The sequence below is a fragment of the Tachypleus tridentatus genome, chromosome 1, assembly GCF_004210375.1.
Source record: "Tachypleus tridentatus isolate NWPU-2018 chromosome 1, ASM421037v1, whole genome shotgun sequence".
In the NCBI taxonomy this organism is placed as follows: Eukaryota; Metazoa; Arthropoda; class Merostomata; order Xiphosura; family Limulidae; genus Tachypleus; species Tachypleus tridentatus.
In genome coordinates this window covers 161,127,276-161,144,568 of record NC_134825.1, presented here as the reverse complement: position 1 = coordinate 161,144,568, position 17,293 = coordinate 161,127,276, and the positions used below count along the sequence as shown (strand labels likewise).

The 17,293-nt window shown below is 35.8% G+C and overlaps 1 protein-coding gene across 6 annotated transcripts in view; it reads right to left on the bottom strand.

Annotated features, from left to right (window-relative positions):
• LOC143229181 (apoptosis-stimulating of p53 protein 1-like) overlaps positions 1 to 17,293 on the bottom strand; it is a 183,316-nt gene that overhangs the window by 132,893 nt on the left and 33,130 nt on the right. For 5 of the 6 annotated variants that reach the window (XM_076461128.1, XM_076461142.1, XM_076461150.1 and 2 more), the window contains one exon: positions 128 to 192. In XM_076461128.1, the coding sequence (XP_076317243.1) occupies positions 128 to 192 (65 nt within the window). Of the gene's footprint in view, positions 1 to 127; positions 193 to 9,543; positions 9,635 to 17,293 lie in introns of those variants that run through there. The other variant, XM_076461169.1, reaches the window with a different exon arrangement.

Here is a 17,293-nt window from a genome sequence, read left to right as displayed (position 1 = left end):
TTTCTCCAGTTCGCTCCCGTCCAGGTGTTCTGAATTATTGGCAGAATTACAGATCATGTGTTCCGAAATTGGGAAGTTCGAAACGTTTATAGGCCTTTGAATATAATTAATAATACAAGTATCCTACCTTCGCTGTCGAACAGTTCTTCAGAAATTCCTTCCTATTCTTCAGTCTTTGGTGATTTTCTAAAACTAAAAGAGAGAGAGAAAGTGAAACCACCATAAAACAATGGAAAAAAGTAAGAAAAACACACTCTTCGACAGTATTTTTGTTACTGGATAACGTAAAGACCATCATTCGAAAGATCAGTCTATTTAATAAGAACTGGCAATTTAGTTGAAAGGGGTTATATATGTACACCTACACACACACGTATTTATAGAACCAAACAATTTCATGAAGTCTTGGGTTTTCTTGTCTTTCGCAACATATGCAAATTACCTATTTACATCTAGGATACTTCTTAAACCACCGCACAAACAATTAAAGAAACCAGAAAAAAATTCACAGATGTTACTTCACGACAAGGTAGATGGATTTCACTTAGCATCGCTTTCAAACGTTTTAGTATGATAAAAACAATATAAATTTTAAATTTCTTCTAAAAACCAAACTAGTAAAAATACGCTCTTTGCATTTCAACTCAAAACTAAATTTATATCACTCAAAGAAATGTTTTCAAAACTAGAACCTGGCTTGTCTTTTTTTTTTCTTTTTAATAATTACACTTACAATTATACACAACTTCATAACAAGCAAACATGATCAAATCGGGTAATTTTTTTTCCATCTTAAAATGAATCCAAAGATACGAGCGATGGATGAGTTTACTTTTTGCTAAAATGTTTATGATGCTAAAGTTAAATCTTGTTTTTAAATCTATTGGATGTCCATAAATTACTGAAGCATATTATTAATTGAATAAATGTAAAAGCCTGTCAAAAACGATAGAAAACCACACGAAATCAAAACTATTCCTTAAAAAACTGGCAATACACAAAAATAGAGAAATAAAATAAATAAATAAATTCCTTTCTCAGAAACATGCTACATATTGTTCCTGACTCCACTACATATTGGTGCATTTGGATAAAATATTAAAACATACACGTACGATGACAAAGTGATTATATATACACTTGTTCTACTGAGAAAAAAACGTCCTCTTCTATACAGATAAATGATATCTTCAATTTGTTTTAACAAAGACTTTTCTTCCGCAATAATTACCAAGAATAAGTTTGCGCCATTTGTTTTTTACTTATTTTTCAAATGAGTCTTCCCAGCTGTCCTATATGGATCCTTGACGTCATAATTATGTGGATGATGTGGTGCGACACACACAATGCCATGCATGATCTGGTCGTGAGAACTCCCTACTTAACAGGATTTTATATAGTAGAAAAGATGCTAAAATCTAGAAGCTATTTATACTTACGTTAGCGATTAAATTCAACTAAAATGGAAACAGGCAACCAAAAGAAAAAGTATTACAGGAGAAAAAAATGGAATTGGACTTGAAATTTGGAGAAACCAAACATGACCAACTGACTGGTCTACCGATGTTTGGCTTTTATATGAATTGATGATAGGATAAATACTAAGTAAAATAAAAAACGGAAGATAACACCTTAACTTTACCCATGGCTAGTGGTGCGATTATTGTGCCTCAACAATGGCGCCTTTATTACACTTCAAAGTGGGCATTGTTCTTGGTCTGAAGGATGTTTATGTGTAATCGACTTATGCCCATCTACGTGACAGCATCTTGAGAAAAATCGTTGTAACTTAGTTGTATCCTGTGCTTGATTCTATAGACGGTACCCTTCACATTCCCCCAATCTGAACTCGTGAGGGAAAAAACAACAAAGAAGTTTCAACAATAGTCTCTCGCGTGCCATAAACGTCAGCTATTCGTCCGACGTGAATCCTATTCTACCCAATTTAAAAAAGTGGTTAATCATTTACGGAAGCTCTTTACAATATTTTTAAACAACGCTGAAAGAGAATTCCAAAGATAATTTCAAAAGAACTTCAAGATTTGAACTTTTTCAGTGCGGGAAAAGAAACAATTAAAAATGATTAATGTTATCATAAATTTATTGTGCTTTTATATGAAATAAATTTAAAGTTGGCATTGTATAAAACCAGTTCTACGAATTTTTAACGCAAAAAGGATAAACAAAAAATTTAATTTTAGTTTTTTATCATGATTGAAAGAAATAATGCGTATGTGTGTTTTTCTTACGAGGTCTGTTCAAAAAATACGCGGACTGACGTCATAAAACAAAATGTACTTTATTTAGAAGTTACAGGTCTGGGACTCCTTCAAAGCACTCTCCTCCCCAACGCACACACTTATCCAAACGGTGTTTCCACTTGTTGTAACAGTCCTGATACGCTTCATTTGTAATGTCATCCAGCTCCTTCGTCGCATTTGCCTTAATCTCGGGAATCGTCTCAAATCTTCTTCCTTACAAGGGTCTTTTGAGTTTGGGGAACAAGAAAAAATTGCAAGGATCAAGGTCAGGTGAGTAGGGGGGGGTGGGGAAGAACAGTGATCGAGTGTTTGGCCAAAAACTCACGAGTTCTGAGGGCTGAATTTCGCAGCAACGCGGTGCATCTTCAATTTTTCGGTCAAAATCTCGTAACAAGATCCAACTGATATCCCACACTCTTCAGCAAGCTCCCTGACAGTCAGACGTCGATTTGCCCGCACCAGGGTGTTGATTTTGTCGACGTGTGGGTCGTCAGTTGACGTGGAAGGGCGTCCATCTTCAATGGACTGTCGACCATCCTTAAAACGTTCATGCCACTTGAAACATGCCGTACGCTTCATAGCAACATCACCGTAAGCCGTGTTAAGCATAGCAAAAGTTTCAGTCGCAGATTTTCCAAGTTTAACACAAAATTTCACAGCAAGTCGTTGCTCCTTCAGGTCATTCATTCTGAAATCCGCCAAACGAAAAAATCGCACTTCACTTAAAACCGCATAGCTAATACACAAATGAAGATATCTGCAATCGGGAAATGGCGTCGTAATTAACTGATCTGTGCGAACCTAGCGACACCAAGCGGATTCCCCTGGAACCAACTGGAGCCGCGCAATTCAAACAGTCCGCGTATTTTTTGAACAGCCCTCGTATAGCAAAGCCACATCGAGCTATTTGCTGAGTCCATCAAGGAGAATCGAAACCCTGATTTTAGCGTTGTAAATCCATAGATAGACTTACCACTGTACCAGCGATGGACTGAAAGTAATATAAGGGTAAATAATATAGCATGTTTATTTATGTCATCAATTTACAAGAGTATTTGATTAACACTGATGTTTTACATTCTGTACTTATACAATAATATAATTATATAGCAATTACTGAAAAATTTTATTACTATTATAATTGCATTTTGCCTGGCATGGCCAGGTGGTTAAGGCATTCAACTCGTAATCTGAGAGTCGCGGGTTCGAATCCCCATCGCACTAAACATGCGGCCCCTTTCAGGTGTGGGGGCATTATAATGTTACGATCAATACCACTGTTGTGTTCTTTGGTAAAAGAGCAACCCCAGAGGTGGCGGTGGGTGGTGATAACTAACTGCATTCCCTCTACTCTTACACTGCAAAATTAGGGACGGCTAGCGCAGATAACTCTCGTGCAGCTTTGCGCGAAATTCAAAACAAACAATAAGTTCGGGGGTTCGATTCCCCTCAGTGGACTCAGCAGATAGTCCGATGTGGCTTTGCTATAAAAAAAAACACACACACACACTCAATAAGTTCGTTTTCGTATTAAATCCTCACGACACAAAAATAATCAGTTTATTTTAAACATGTGTACTCAGTTTAAAAGAGTTTGTCGTAACTTAATGGTTGGCTTACTCCTGATTGTAAATCCGATGATTTATGGTTCGTGTCTGATTGTCGAAAAAAAAACACGCATTTCGCACTTTTGAGGTTGTGGATGTGTTATACAAATGGTGGTCATATGGTACTATTAAGTCAGACACTATGAAATAATTTTACTAAAACTTCTATTCAACTACCTTCCAGTGACACAACAGCAGGTCTGGGGACTTATAATGCCTAAAATAACAGTTTTCGATACCTGTGGCAGGCTCAGTACAGATAGCCCATTGACTAGCTATAGACTGAACTACAAACACATGGTTTCAACAGATGTTATATTCAAGGACATTAACTTTCATTATAAAAATGAACGTGATCCCCACCACACTGTACACAGGCTTTTATCTCGATACGTTAGAAAGGAAAACTATCACCAGTTAACGTTTAGTAGCAACAATGTCTTTCACTTTTGTGATTAAAAACCCTTCTTTTTGTGGGATGGAAAACGGAAACAAATACAAATATCCTATTCATTTTTTTTCTTTTTTAGTAAATTAATAGATCTGAAGTTTTCTATCGTTAAGTTATTATGCATGGTCACATACCCCCTTCTGGTTATGGAGATTAACCAATCGATCATGGCGTCCTTCCCAGTTCTGAAGGTTCGATGACTTGGAATGATTGTGTAAAACAAAGTATGAGAAGAAGTGACGGTTCAGTGACGTCATTCAGGTCTCCCGAGAAATCAGAAAGCATTTTAAGTATTGCATTGTAATAAATGTTTCTTACCACACTTTGATAGCACCGAATAAATGTCCTAAGAAGAAAGGACTTGGAATGGTTTTACTATTTTCTAACACAACAGGCATACAAAATAACAGTAACATTTAAGAGCTGCACGTAATGATGTTCATCGTTCTAAAGGCTAATTTAAAAAGAAGGAAATAGTTATTTCCGTGTTGCGAATCAAGATGTGACTAGAAGTCAGTTTTTAACACTAAAACATCAACTGTAAAAGTTTTCATGAATGTCTCTCTCTATACTACCCAATAACTTACCAGTTGTCCGTATTTAGATACATTAGTTGTCTATATATTACCCAACAACACACCAGTTTTCTGTGTTTAGATATGTTTCTTATCTGCATAATACCCAACAATACACCAGTTTTCTGTGCTTTAGATACACTACTTGTCTATACATTACCCAACAATACACCAGTTTTCTGTGTTGTGAGGCACGTAGTTGTCTATATATTACCCATGTAACATCACGTCGCAGTGTAAATACCCCATAAGAGAGAACATGAAAGTATTCAGTTTTAAATTTCAACGATTGCCAGTTATTATTAAAGCATATTACATCCTCTCCTTACACATTACATAACAAAAACTATATAAAAAAGGAACGGTTAAGGTCACAAAGGTAAAAGTTACAATACGTGACAACTTACAAGCCTGAACTTACCTAACCGTATTTTGTGACCTGAAGTTATAAATAAATAAACTCTCTTTTAAACGCAGTCTATGTTTATCACTGGCCTTTTTTTTTTTATCATAACACAATGAAAAGATGAATAAAGGATACTCATCTAATACGTAAAAATACTGACGTATTACTAATATACATCAGTATTTATTGTATCATGAAACTTCTTGAACTGATTTATTTGAAGTTTTTATATTTTCATCCTTTTCGATTCTCGTCAGTAATTTTATCACAGAATCGGTGTAACCTTCTTTATAATAAGGGTATCTAAACCGATAATCTACATTTGACGTTTTCAATGAAGAAATACTGTAAACCAAGTCCAGTTTAAAAATACACCATGTACATGCTGGTAAACTCTGTGGATCGAAGGATTTTGTTGTTGTTTGTTGTTGAGTACAAGGCTACACGGGTATTGAAACCCGGTTTATAGCGATATAGGTCTGCAGACTTTCCGCTGTGCCACTAGGGAGCAGCACGAAGGTTTCAAAGATTTTAAAACAAAGACCACTTTCCAACACGTAACAAAGTTATATAAACTTGAAACATAGAATCTTTTATACGAAAGATAAATACGAAATTACGAATTATTCGATCAATCAGCTATGTTGGAAAGATGTTTTTTTCTTATAAACGTTACGATTTTACATGCACAATGAAATAAGTTTTCTTTAAACACAGTTTGTATACATAACTTCTAAAATTAAAAATAAGACCAGTAAATGTTAAATTTCACACTCCGATTTACCATTACCATTATATAACATGTCTAATGTACCTAGAAATAAAAGTTCATTACCTTGCTTACATGTTCAACATGCAACACTTTTCTTTCTACAAAGGAACATCGTTTAAGTTTCTGAAAATAACATCAGTATTGTCCACATACTCTGATAATATGATGGCCTAAGAGACCTTGAACAATCATCTAATTACTGTTTTTAATAGAGAAAACGACATAAATGACTGATTATTATTCCCACAACATGATAGCTATCTATTCTTATTTTCTCCTATTGTAGCAACATGAGACCTAAACACTTGTACTGAAGCCTGTATTGAGTGATTTATGGGTTACAGCTCGTTCACGAAATGAAACAGCATGGTGTTCTCAGATGATGAATTTTTTTTAACAATATTCAATGAAATACTTGAACGATGAAATTGATACTGGATGTGTGGTCACACAACAAATGTCAAAACATATACGAACCAAACAGAGTTTGGTGATGATACCAACTAGCAGTCTTTCACTTCCACTTCCTATTGTCCACAGTGGGTATTGTTATGAGTAATTAGAGTGCAATATCTTGAACGCCCACATAACCAACGCAGCATCCAATAACATCTCCTCTACGATGGTTCGAGGGCTTTTTTTTGTTCTCGTATCTGGACTGCAACTATCTCTGACTTTTATAAATCTTACTCAACATGGGATTTAGGAACAAATGTGACTAAGAAAAAGCTTATTACTAATATTTTTAGTAATACCGTATGTAATTAGACTAACTTTCACAGAATTACATAAAATACTTACGAAAATTTATGCGTGTTTGTTTGTTTGTTTGAAGTTAAGCGCAAAGCTACAGAATGGACTATCTGTGATCTGCGAGCTATGGGTATCGAAACCCGGTTTCTAGGGCTGTAAGTCCGGAAGCATGCCGCTGTGCCACTGAAGGGGGGGGGGCAAAAATTTATGATAATGTTAGCATTGATTCCGATTTAAGTCTTTGCTAAAAAATGAATAAGTAACACTAGTCTTTATCAGAGGCTATTTTACAACTTGAAACAGTTTCAATACAAGGTGGATTTACGTTGGTAGTTACTACCCAAAGTGTGTATTCACAACAGGAAGTATGAAATTTAAACAACTAAGCATAAGTTGGTTATTACGGTCTTCGATGAGAACTGTGCGTCAACAGTGGAGTTTGGAGTTGTAAGTTGCTAGTTGCCTGAAGCGAAAGTATGGCATTTCAAAGGCGTATGTTGAGGTTGGAATCGCCGTGTTGTAGCATTTCCAAGGAAGAGTCCATGTTGCAAATTATCACGTATTGTGAGTTTGGTATCTCAACGCAGAAGATGCGAGTTACCATTTCTAATAAGTGCAATATTTCAAAGCCAAGACCAAACAAAAGTTAGGGGATGTCGTTATCACTGAACAGGGTTCACTGTGGAGTTTCGATCGTTTTCGAAAAGATAAAGATTACGAAAAATATTTTTTTCTGATATTAATTACAGCCTTAGATATATTTCATACCGTCATAACAGACACCACTGTACCGAGCATACTTGCTTACGTCATAGAACACCAATACTACTTATTTACGCACTTTTTTTTTTCATTTAGAGGAAGTTCCTTAGTCAGGAGAATACTTAATTTTACCGAATAACGTCGTGGGTGGTAAGCAACTGCAAGTATTCTGTTTCCATAACAACAACGACTCTGTTTTCTTGTAAACGGATTTTTATTGAAAATAATCAGACTAACGAGAAAGAGGTCTCAAAAGTAGAGTACGTTTCTGTTGTTGTTGTGTTGTTGTTGTTTTTTATCAGATTTACGTATGTTATTCCACTCAGGAAGGATTGCGCGTGCGAGATGAATACTGAAGACATCCAAGAAGAAGAAAAATTACTCACACGTTTCAAGATTGATGAGTTATTTCTAAATGGCTGATAATCCTTCTTTACGATAGGCCTAGATCTAAGATAGATTACTTTAAAGGGTTCTACAACACATGAGCCACACAGACACATTTAACAAAGCTTTAAGAAAGTAAAATCAAAAATATCAAACGTACAAAACAACATTGAAGTCTTTGAAACTATATCGGTTTCATTATTTTCCTCACCCTTACTTCTTTCTCATACAAAGGAGAAATAACTCCTGGAATTAAGTTCTCACTAAAGAGAGGGCCCGGCACGGCCAGGTGGGTTAAGGCGTTCGACTCGTAATTTGAGGGTCGCGTGTTCGAATCCCTTTCAGCCGTGGAGGCGTTATAATGTGAAGGTCAATCCCACTATTTGTTGGTAAAAGAGTAGCCCAAGAGTTGGCGGTGAGTGGTGATGACTAGCTGCCTTCTCATTGCTAAATTATGGACCGCTAGTGCAGATAGCCCTCGTGTAGCTATGCGCGAAATTCAATACAAAATATTCATTTAACTAAGGCAATCATTTACGTTACGGTTAGATAAATTGGCATTGTCATCGAAAATCCGGCAGGCAAACTTGATACCTATGATTACAATGTTTCCGGATGAAAAATATGGTTATCGAGAAAAGTGTTTTACCATTTTCCGATTTTTTAAAACAAATAAACCATGTGTGAAATTTTCTAAGCTTCTGTGCGTACAAGTTTTCAACTTTTTTTTTTTTTTCCAACGTCACGGTCACCTTAATAACAGCTTAGAATTTCCGCAGTTTAGAAATCTAAGTTACTGCAGCAGTAATCAAAGTCCAATTATTTATACGAATTATTCACACAGCATTTCCTACAGCCACATTCTACTATTCGCGTGTGTTATTAGTGTTTCAGATCAAGGTCTTAGTAATAAAATTGAATTGAAATTATTTCTGTATTTTTGTATCTTACAAGTCGTAAATGAAACGTCCAAATAGTTTGTAAATTTTCCGGGAAATAAACATAAAAAGAATGAAAAAAAAAAAGAGTATTTCAAAAGTAGTAACTGAGAGATTTATTTTGAAATGTTATGGAATTCTTTAGTTACTGTAATTTCCTTAAAGTTGACAAATTCCACAAAATCCTTTGGAAATTTGTACCGGAAATTATCAACGCAACAGGAACTACTGTGTCTGCTAGGAGAATATCACAGTCGTTGTTTTTGAAAGGAAATGGTATTTGATTTAACTTTACGAATTCTGATAAACCATCAGAAGAAGTGATTTCTGATGTAACGTTAGTTGGAATAACTCTTCGTTGACAGAAACAACAGTAAACTCAATAAATAGTCACGGAAAGAGTTGAACAAGCAACACACATACATAACAAATAGTCTCCCGTAGCCGAATTTCCACGCTAACGACGAGGGGCGTCTAGGTAACTTTATAAAATTGTCAGGTCGATCAATTACATTTCCAAACACTTGAACAGATCACATTAAAAAAACAAACAAACCATGACATAAATACTGATGTCCAACAGTCCCCTTCTCCTGATCGTTCTATCTATATTTAAACAATGTTTACTTACGGAAGTACACCGACATCTTCCTTCGCTGACGAGACCACGTGCTGATGAGCGGCTTCCCTTCTCGAGCTCCTGCCTTATGGCGCTGTTGACGTCAAACCAAACAGCGGAAGGTGAAAGTGTGACAGAAACTTAATTTTAGCCCAGTAGGCTGGCATGGCCAAGCGCGTAAGGCGTGCGACTCGTAATTTGCGGGTTCGCGCCCGCGTCGCGCTAAACATGCTCGCCCTCCCAGCCGTGGGGGTGTATAATGTGACGGTCAATCCCACTATTCGTTGGTAAAAGAGTAGCCCAAGAGTTGGCGGTGAGTGGTGATGACTAGCTGCCTTCCCTCTAGTCTTACACTGCTAAATTAGGGACGGCTAGCACAGATAGCCCTCGGGTAGCTTTGTGCGAAATTCAACAAACAACAAAACAGCCCAGTAGGTTCTTCAGAGGCTTCTTCGTAGAGTTGTGATAACTTGCCCATAGTCCATCCTAAGCCTAATGGACTACGAAGCTACGTTTTTAACTATATGTCTGTCCAGAAGGAAACTGGAGCAAACATGCCTATTGAATACCTCGACTAATAAGATTCCCAATCTTGGTGTTTTGTCTTTCTTTTTCAAGAGTGAAGTAATATTGAATAGGAAGGGAGTGTCAGGAGTGACCTGATGGAAATGTACAGCAGCCTATAATGACAACACAGAAGCGTTTCTATGGTAAATTAAGAATGTCGCAACTGTGACCCATTTTCGATGTACTATATGTTTGCTCGATCCATAGTTTTAAAGCAAATCTACACAAAATGCAATCTGTGATTTGGTCTCTGCGGGTATCGAAATCCGATTTATCGTTGAGCCACTGGAGGCTTTTGAGAAGTAGGTAGAAGAGAAATAAGTAAAGTAATCCAAGACTACAATTAACTATAAATAACATAAAATAAGGAAATAGTTTGTTCTTGAATATCGCGTAAAGCTATACGAGGGCTATTTGCGCTAGCCATCACTAATTTAGCAGTGTAAGGCTAGAGGGAAGGCAGCTAGTCAACACCACTCACCGCCAACTCTTGGGCTACTTTTTTACCAACGAATAGTGGGATTGTCCGTCACTATATAACGCTCCCACGACTGAAAAGGCGAGCATGTTTGGTGCGACGGTGAATCAAACCCGTGACCCTAGGATTGCAGGTCGAACGTCTTAACCCACCTGGCCATGCTAAGCCATTAAAGAAAAAGTACGAAGATTAGAAGGACATTGTTAAACAGAATAAAATCAAATAAGTAACTAAAAAAAAGCATTCAATAAAAAAATTGAAGTGGTCTTCTCTCGGGTGAAAATAACACCATTTTTATGTCGGAAACTGATTAAAGGTCGAAGGTTACTGATTTCAGAATAAATGTTGATCCCAGGGGGATGAAGATAAAAAGTACTTGAAGCAGCACAAACACGGCCTCAAAAAGCGTTTCTGTGGCAGGAGGATATGAACCTCGAATTTTAGACTTACAGTACAGACATTCTGCCAACTGTGAGCAAGCTTAAAACTAAGGCACACGTAACGCACAGAGGTTATTATAAGTAGCAAGTGTTATTATATTCTTCTGCATAATATTTTATTTCTAAAGGCCCAGAACAGCCAGTTGCAAGAATATTCTAGTTCTCAACAACCAGCTTATTTTTCTGTCATATATCTATTGATGTAGCTTTCTGCATTCTTTCTGCTCTAGCCTTCTCTTAAGCCTACAAAATTAATGGAGGACGTTTGGAAACATATCTTGTTTTTTTATTCATATTGAAATAAAATGTTTCGTTTCGGTAACGGTGCAGAACAGTTGAATTAATGAAAGAGAGAACTTCTGTCTTACAAACCAGATAATTTCCCATATTTATATTTATAAAAATAACTAATGCAATCTGCAAACCTCACATGCGACACCTTCCGTTTCTGTTCATTTACGTGAAACCCGTCTTTATTCCACATAATTCGTCAGGAGCAAAACTTTCTGATAATCTCATAACTGTGAACAAAACATGTTATTCTTGATGATGAGAAACCCACTTAAAATAAAAATGTATCTTAGAACGACTGGTATGGATATTAAAACTTTTATTGATAAGTTGAGAACAATGTTTCGACCTTCCTAGGTCATCTTCAGGTTAACAAAGAGAGAGAGTTTGCAAATGACCGCAGCGTCCCCTACAATCCCGTACCCGTTTATACTCTCGTCCCTAAGACATGTGCCTGGCAACCTGAAGATGACCTAGGAAGGTCGAAATGTTGTTATCTGCTTATCATTAGTGTTAATACCCATACCAGCCGTTCTGATATACAAAAAAAAAGTTCAATTTGTTGTTAAACACGAGGCTGCGCAATATGTTATTTCTACTGTACCCACGGCAGGAATATAACCCCTGTTTTTATTGTTATAAGTAGTAAAGTGTATCGCTGACCTACTGAAGAGTAGGAACAAAATGATTCTGAATATGTTTACTGATTTTGAAAAGATTAACAGGAGTAAGGGTAATAATATCTTCTTAAAAATACCAACAAGTGAAACTAAAACTAAACCTCTTATATGAAAGCAAACAAGGTTTATTAATTGAATTTTAATACAATCCTTCACAATGGTTATTGTATAAACAGTTTCAGTTTGGGAATTTGATTCCTTTACGTGTATGTGTGTGTGTGTTTTTTTTCCTTTTATTTTGAAGAATTATTTTACTCGTGTATAATTTTCTGTGTTGTCTTTCTCTTCGCAGTTTTTGTCTTAGGTATTGGTTTCCTTTTTTTTTTTTTTGAAGAGTAATAGCTAACAAAGTACAGAGAAAGATGCGAACATTGAAATGACTAGAAGGGTAGAATACACAGACAGGATTGAATAAAGAATGTTGGGCACGTGCTATAAGGTGACGAGCACAGATAAATATAGACGAACATAACATTTAAACAAGCAAAAACAAAAATGCAAGCAATGCCCTCTTACGAGATAAGAAAATACTGGCTCAAGGAAAAAAAAAGAGAGAAAAAATGAAAGAGAGAAACATCGATGTTTGTTTTGAATTTCGCGCAAAGCTACACGAGGGCTATTTGCGCTAGCTGTCCCTAATTTAGCAGTGTAAGTTGTTGTTGTTGTGAACTAAGCACAATGCTATACAATAGGCTATCTGTGCTCTGCCCACCACGGGTATCGAAACCCGGTTTTTAGCGTTGTAAGTCCGCAGACATACAGCTGAGCCACTGGGGGGGGGCAGTGTAAGACTAGAAAAAGGGCAACTAGTCATCACCACCCATCGCCAACTCTTGGTCTATTCTTTTACCAACGAATAGTGGAATTGGCTGTAACGTAATAACGCTCACACAGCTGAAAGGGCAAGTATATTTGTTGTGACGGGGATTCGAACCCGCGTCCTCTCAGATTACGAGTCGAGCGTCCTAACTATCAATCTTACACAAAATAATTCATTGCTAATGTGTAATATGTCAGATGTATCGTATGTGTTTCTCTTATAGCAAAGATACGTCGGGTTATCTGCTGAGCCCACCGAGGGGAATCAACCCCCTGATTTATGCGCTGCACTAACGAGATCCCAGATGTATTGTTATCAATAAACTTGTATTCATGCTAAGGTAAGTAACATAAGCTATTTTCAATTTAATATATAATAAAAGTCCAGCAAATAATAAATAAAGAAGTAATAACAATCCAATGAGACATTAATTCGAAGTTTGGACAACAAAGAATATTAAACCAATCATAAGGGAAAGGAGGGTAACATCGATAGAAAGTGGTGTAGATGGAATGTGTGGGTGGGAAAGGTACATAAGGTGATATAAAGCAAAAAAGGAGACCTTTTCAAGCCAGCAGTTCGTGTTCTCACTACATATCACCCATATTTTCGTCTAATAATAAATAATTTAGATAGAAATAAAATTATTCAATAAGCACAGTCAATAAGGATGCTTAATAGAAAGTGCACACTTAAGTACCCATTATCTTTGTACTATGTATTAGTATATACTGATAAAAATAAAATTATTCAATAAGCACAGTCAATAAGGATGCTTAATAGAAAGTGCACACTTAAGTACCCATTATCTTTGTACTATGTATTAGTATATATTGATAAAAGTAAAATTATTTAATAAGCACAGTCAATAAGGATGCTTAATAGAAAGTGCACACTTAAGTACCCATTATATTTGTACTATGTATTAGTATATATTGATAAAAGTAAAATTATTTAATAAGCACAGTCAATAAGGATGCTTAATAGAAAGTGCACACTTAAGTACCAATTATATTTGTACTATGTATTAGTATATACTGATAAAAATAAAATTATTTAATAAGCACAGTCAATAAGGATGCTTAATAGAAAGTGCACACTTAAGTACCCATTATATTTGTATTATCTTTGTACTATGTATTAGTATATATTGATAAAAATAAAATTATTTAATAAGCACAGTCAATAAGGATGCTTAATAGAAAGTGCACACTTAAGTACCCATTATATTTGTACTATGTATTAGTATATATTGATAAAAGTAAAATTATTTAATAACCACAGTCAATAAGGATGCTTGATAGACAGCGCACACTTAAGTACCCATTATATTTGTACACCATGTATTAATATATACTGAAATAATTTATAACTTCTCCTAAAGGGAGCCGAAGGCCGCCCGGATGGTTTACCTGTTTTAACCACTCGCACCATTGTACAGTGGTGTGTGGTGTGCCAGTCAGTTAATAGCCACTAAAATGGCGTCAGATAAGGAATGCCCAACGTTGAAATTTGTACTGTCGGGACGTTAGTAAAACGTTCGCGTGCCATGAATCACAAAAATAATTATGCACTCTATAGGCTACAACACAGCATGATGTATGAAATTCAAAAAGCAAAAAATAAAAATATTTGGTGCTCTTCATTTTGGTTTTATTTGCTCTTCAAAGAGAACACTTTCGGGGACTCTGCGAGAAGTAGATCCAGTTAATATCACTGCACATAATAGAACGTCTTTGAGGGGTACAGAGTAAGTGGATCAAGCCCCAATTATAATATTAGTATATTAAGCGTTTTCGCTTCCTTGTTGGGCCCGATATGGCCAAGCGTGTTAAGGCGTTCGACTCGTAATCCGAGGTTCGCGGGTTCGAATCCCAGTCACACCAAACATGCTCGCCCTTTCAGCCGTGGGGTCGTTACAATGTTACGGTGAATCCCACTATTCGTTAGTAAAAGAGTAGCTCAAGAGTTTTGGCGGTGGGTGGTGATGACTAGCTGCCTTCCCTCTAGTCTTACACTGCTAAATTAGGGACGGCTAGCGCAGATAGCCCTCGAGTAACTTTGCGCGAAATTCAAAACAAACAAACAAGCTTCCTTGTTTATTTATATTCGGATAGATTTTTAAGTGGAAGTTTTTAATTCATTTTAATATCAGAGAAAAAAAAACTGCTATTCGCCCAGACAAAAATTAAGATTCAGTTTTTTTTAACAGTAAGGAAATAAACATTATTTTTATATGTGGAATTTTTTAGACTTCCAGTCATCTATTTAATCAGATATTTTTTGCTTTTGCATACTTTATGCTGATGGCCACTAAATCAGTACTTTTTAGAAATAAAAGTTCCAATTTGGTTGTTCTTTATACAACAGACAAAAATTTCCTTTTGCCCTCATGCATAGATACATGTATCTTATTGGTTCATATCATATGAATACTTTTATCTCTGTTATTGTTGTTTTCTCTTGATAGTTCAGAGGAATAGCCTGCGTTTCTTCGGTTTCAGGTTTATCTAAATGTTTCTCGACAGAAAATTGATCACCAAAGAACCAGTTGTTATTACTGGCAGTTACTAACATTAAAGTACGATAGTTTCTATCCATTGTGAGACGGAACACTTATATTGGCTCTCTATCTAAAACTAGTTAATCTAAGATGGAAAATAGGTTTTTAAACAAACGAGATATTTTAAGCACTTACTTAGGTATTGGTATTGGTAAATAAATTATTTAATTTTAATGTGGATGATAAACTAAGGTAAATTGACTGAATTGGAGTTAAAACCACAGTTGAATAGAACAACACTAAACTTCCAGTTTCTCAATAAAAGTAGCACCTAGTTGTACATCCATTCGATCCCGGGTGTTTTGGAAGTATCTCTTTAATTTATGAAAATGTCTCAATGAAAATGTATAATATAATTCGAAAACCAACTTTTTTTCTTTCTGAAATCCAATAATACATAAGAAGTAAACCATCAAGTTAAGTTTATTTTGCGTGTGTAAAAAAAACAAACCAGCAAGGTTATATGAAATACCTTGGAGCGACCCCATAATGGTTTGTCATTATGAGTAGTGTGGTATTAAAGTTATAACATTACATGTGGTGGACTTAATATCTTGCTTCAAAATTATATTGTATGATAAAAATGCTACGTATTAACACGTTAACATATAAATATAATTCTGATTTAAAGTGGCACATGATTTTCCCCTAACTCACGTTAAAGCTTTAAACCTTCATTAATTAAGAACTTTTTATGAAATCATTGACAGCTGTAAACACACTGAACCTGCTACCCGTCACTCACCCTTGTCTATTATTAACACAATAGTTGTCCGGGTAACATAAACAGGCTTAACCATATAATATAAACTTTAAATATTTGCTTACTATACCATCTGTAAATAATTAATATATTGATTATTTTGAAATCATATTCTACCCTTTAATTGTTGCCTTTTTTTACCGAATCTTTATCAATACATATGAAGTAAAGAGTTTTTATAATTGATTGATTATTTATTTCAACTATAGGTGGCGCTTTTTGTTACATTCAAGCAACTTCTTGAACGTTTTAAGTAAAATAAAAGAGTAGAAAAATGTTGGTGTTATATATTAACAACAAATTTAAAGAAAGTTTCTACATAAAACAAATGACAGCTAGGAAGCAAACTTTAAACAATAACATCGAAAGATGCATGCGTTAAGCTGCGAAGTATATGGTTGATGTTGGAGTGGCATAGTGCATATCGATGTTGCTAACAATATCAGGTGAACTGAAAATTTCGTTGCGACTTACAATAAACATTGGGAAATAGAGAGGGTAAAAAAGACAGCAGATAGACTATACATCTAGAAAAACCAATGTTTCAAAACAAGCAGGTTATATTTTCAGGATTTAGTAAGAAAGTGAAAGAAATATGTGGGGGTCGTTGCACATAATCCAGTTTTGAAGTCCACAGTGAGAATCTGTTGTTGTCTGGAGTATATTTGTATACTGACAGAATGTATAAATACAGATTTACACGCTAAATTTAATAAAGATCGATCAACATCAAACAGCAAAAAAATTATAAAATCGAAAGGATTGTTTGTTTTGAATTTCGCGCAAAGCTACACAAGGGCTATCTGCACTAGCCCTCCCTAATTTAGAAGTGTAAGACTAGAGGGAAGGCAGCTTGTCATCACCATCCACCGCCAACTCTTGGGCTACTCTTTTATCAACGAATAGTGGGATTGACCGTCACATTATAACACCCCCGCGGCATGTTTGGCGCGACGGGGATTCGAGCCCGCTACCCTCAGATTACGAGTCGAACGCCTTAACTCACCTGGCCATGCCGGGCCCAAGTCGAAAGGAAAACATATTCCCACACTTACAGATCAATATGTTCAATATAATATATATAAAACATTCATAAAATAATGGCCCTCTCGAAGGGACAGCAGTAAGTTTATGGACTTACAACGTCAAAATCGGAGGTT